Source organism: Miscanthus floridulus, chromosome 6 (genome assembly GCF_019320115.1).
Source record: "Miscanthus floridulus cultivar M001 chromosome 6, ASM1932011v1, whole genome shotgun sequence".
Taxonomy (NCBI): domain Eukaryota; kingdom Viridiplantae; phylum Streptophyta; class Magnoliopsida; order Poales; family Poaceae; genus Miscanthus; species Miscanthus floridulus.
The window spans coordinates 79,982,165-79,986,247 of record NC_089585.1 but is presented as its reverse complement, the minus strand read 5'-3'; the positions used below and the strand labels follow the sequence as shown (position 1 = coordinate 79,986,247).

At 54.9% G+C, this 4,083-nt stretch overlaps 1 protein-coding gene across 1 annotated transcript; it reads right to left on the bottom strand.

The window, feature by feature from the left end:
* Nucleotides 1–1,437: 1,437 nt before the first annotated feature.
* LOC136460744 (uncharacterized) lies at nt 1,438–1,866 on the bottom strand. The gene has a single exon (XM_066460327.1). It carries the CDS (start codon nt 1,864–1,866, stop codon nt 1,438–1,440), a length of 429 nt encoding a protein of 142 aa, XP_066316424.1.
* Nucleotides 1,867–4,083: the final 2,217 nt, after the last annotated feature.

Sequence of the window (4,083 nt, the reverse complement as noted above, 5' to 3'; positions counted from 1 at the left end):
CCGGCCCAGGAGTTGCATGTTGTTTGTAATGTTGTCTGCTGGGTTGAGCCTTTGTTGGGAAGCCGGTCCCTAAGGGACCCTAGGTTTATGAACCTAATAGGGTGGCTCCTAGGCGTGTCCTGTCCACTAACACCTTGCGTAGGCGGTTGATGCATCTAGGCCATTGTGCCTAGTGGAGGAGTTATGACGTGCGCTCGCCCATGTGCCATCCCGTCTCATCTAGGAGATGGGACGTTGGGGCCACATGGAGCAGATCTGGTGGAGGAGGATCCATGGCACTTGGTGCGTGTGGATCTGAGCCATCGATGATAGCCGGTGGGTCGGTAGCATTTTTGCTACCATATGTTGTAATTGGGTCGTTCCCAATCAATGAAATGAAATTACTTTTGTGTGGAATCCCATTTTGTTGTTGAGTCATGCTCGGAGACTTGATCCCTCGTTGGGCTGGGCTGTTATGATGATGGCCTCATTGGCCAAGATCATCGTACCCATGCTGCTAGCAGGTAAGTCGTGAGAACCCTAGGTTTACGGTCATTCTGAGCCCTAGTCATGTCCCCTAGAGGGGAGATCCTTGGCTTCCCGACCGAGCCACTTGTATAGTTCCTGAGCCCATCTATCGGTACTCAGGGACATGTTGCCTCCCTCATTGGGTCACCACGAGTGGCTTAGGCCAATACTTAGACATTGTTCATCAAAACGATCGGGGCGCTCCTAGGCACCCCGACTACAGCCACATGGGCTCACCTCCCAAACATCCCTGGCACTTTCAGTTGATTTAGGCGACCTTGAAGCCTAGTGGGCTGACCTTAAACCCTTGGCTATGCACCTTCTATGAGGGCCCCTAGACTAGCATGCGGTGGGGTGGAATGATCCATTGAAGGATCGGGAGATAGGAAGATAGCTGCAAAGAAAATGAAATGGACGCAAGAGAGGGAAAAGAAGACATAGCTAGTAACACGATGGCCTTGGCCGCTCTGTTAGTTCCTTGCCGATCTTTCACCTGCCCCTCCTACTCCGTCCATCCCATCCTCACCTCACTCAGGGGCCTTCTGCAGTGGTCCTCCTTTAGAAAAGGTTAGCAAGTGATTAGCTTAGTCGATCCTCTAGAGCGACCGAGCCATCATTGGGATGGCTCGGGTCAAGGAAGATAGCGAATAGAGCAAATAGAGGTAAACAAAGCAATAGGGTCAGGAGGTCAGGACTTATGTTGGTTTTTGTTGTTGGAGAGGTAGGCCGGTGAGGGAGGTCGGTAGGCGGGCCTTGGCTCAGGACGCGTCACTTCTGGGTGGATGGCTCGGTGATGGCCTTCCCTCATGGGGAAAGGTTGGAACTCACCTCGATCGGGTTAGCCTATTTTGGGGAACCAAGCGCCTGGATGGAGGGGCCAGCTGAGCCACCACTACTGTTAGAGGTCTTGACCCCCATGCCGATGCTCGGTCAGTCGAGCACTGCCGCCATCTTGGACACTTCCTCCACCGATGCCCTTCCAGCATCACGGCCAGGGCTATCGGGAGCACAAGGGGCAACGAGGGTGGCTACTTGGGTGACATAGTCTTGCTCGCAGTAGTAAGCCTGCTCAAAGTTGCCCTCAATGGTGATAACCCCCTTTGGGCCAAGCATCGTGAGCTTGAGGTAAGTGTAGTTGGGGATGACCATGAACTTGGCGAAGCACGGTCGGCCAAGGAGGGTGTGGTGGACACTAGGGAAGTCGATGACCTTGAAGGTGAGTGGCTCCTTGCAGAAGTTGTCCGGCTGGTCGAAGGTGACATTGAGCCAGATGCGCTCGAGGGGTACGACCTCCTTCCTCGGCATAATCCCATTGAACAACACCTTGCTGGGGCATAGGCTGCTTTGAGGGATGCCCATCCTGTCAAGGGTGCTGGCATAGAGTATGTTGAGGCCACTGCCCCATCCATCAGCACCTTGGTAAGGCGTGTGATGCCAATGATTGGGCTGACCATGAGTAGGTAGCGCCCTAGATAGGGGATGCGATCAGGATGGTCTTCTTGGTCGAAGGTGATGGCCATTTGGGACCACCAGAGCCACGTTAAGGCAGTGAGGGTGTGGACGGCGTTCACCTCATACTCGGTGATACGACATAGCCAGCAGGACTCATGCGCCTAGGAGCCCCTGAAGATCATGAGGCGGCGCTCAGCCTTAGGGAACTTGTTGTCTTCCTCCTAGGCACTGTCCATCGGGTCACTGGCCTTTGGGGTAGGCTTCTAGGCCTTGCCCTATTGACCGAGGGTGCTATAGATGTAGCCCTTCATGGTGGCACCGTCCTTGAGAAGATGCTTTGCCTGCCTCCCATGGAATAGGCAGGGGGACTTGAGCACCTTCTCAAAGTGATCTGATCACACAGCGAGCCCATGGGGCTAAGGTCTGGCGGTGTAGTTGGCCACGGCACCCATCTCTTCCCTATGGTGCTTTTGATCCTTGTTACACCTGTCATAGTGTCGCTGGGATGTGGCGGGATCATCGACACTGTCGTCACCACTGAGGTGGCCAGTGACCTTGGCTTTCTCACTGAAGTTGGCCTAGATGGCCTCCTCACCAATGGAGTACTAGGTGGCAACATCTAGGAGCTCCCAAGTTGTGTGTGGGGTCTCATGGGTGAGCATGTGGATGAGCACCTCGTAGGTCATGCCACAGATGAAGGCGTTGATCATGTCAGTGTCGGTGATGTTTGGGAGCTCATTGCGCTTCTTGGAGAAGCACTAAATGTACTCCTAGAGGGTCTCGTCGGCCCTCTGCTTGTAGTTATGGAGATTCCAGGAGTTCCTCGGGCGGGTGTAGGTACCCTAGAAGTGGCCAATGAAGACCGCACAGAGATCGCCCCAGCAGTGGATGTGCTAGGCTTGAGCTACTCAAGCCAAGCTCTGGTTGAGCTTGATAGAAGTAGAGGAAGGTAGTCCTCTAGCTAATGGTCCAATTTGGTCCCACCATCATACTTGGAGATGTGCGTCGGTGGTTGGAAACGCTTGGGGTAGGGGGCCACCTAGATCGCTGCCCCAAATGCCAGGGGGTGAAGTGATCTAGGATGAGGCCCCCATCACATCGCTCAAGCATACAGGACTACACGCTGAGCATGGCGCCTAGCCTCGATGGTGTCATGGACAACACGATCATTGTTGATTTGGTGCCACACGTGGGGACGCCAAGGAGAAAGGTTGCGCCTTCGCTCCTGCCGAGGCTTGGCGCCCTAGGTCCATGGTTGGTCAGAGCTATTGCTAGAGTGTTGCCGCTGCTCCCCACCGCCTGCGTGGTGTGAGCATCAGAGCACCCCCATTGGTGGTGGGCATCATCTGGGCTAGCTGGGAGAGCATGGTGTAGCTCTGATAGGCTGAACTCTTGGTCTACTACTCGAGGGCAACATGAAGGAGATGTCTTCCAGGCGGCAAGCGGCAGCCACCATGTTATACGCCGCACGGGGGAAGCAGTGGCTACTAGGAGCCCCCGTGCAGGCATCGTCATCATCGCCGAGAGGGTGCATGGCTTGCTATCATGCAAAGTCCTACCTTTGGTGCTCGAGCTCTACCTCGGCAGCCTCCAAGTCCACCTACCGAGTTCGCAAATGGTCTGCCTTCTCCTAAAGGTAGGCCGCATGGCTACAGGGACTCTGGTCCAATGGCATAAGCTTGGGTGCCTCCTCAGCAAGATCATTGCCATCGATGTGGTAGCACATGCATGGTGGGGTGTCATAGTTGACATCATTGGAGTCATAGTCCGGTCCATTCCCCAAGAGGACCTCGAGGAAGGTACGGAGCGAGGGGATGTCAATCCCTGCTGTGCCTGAGAGGATGATGCTCCGCGGCGCCTCGTGACTGATGAGGTGCTCTAGCTCTAGCTGTAAGGGCATTGTCGCATTTTGTATCTTGAAAGGTAGGTCTGGGAGGTAGTACTAGAGGTGATAAGGTGGCGGAAGCACCTCACCAGTGGTGATCTAGTGGTGGACATTGACCAGCATATAGAACATCTGGCGGTGGTCCAACACGGTAGGGGTTGGGCCCAGACCACACTGGATCTGACAGGCTAGAACCTCGAGATATACTCCTAAGAGTCCTAGCGTGGTGCCAGGGGCTC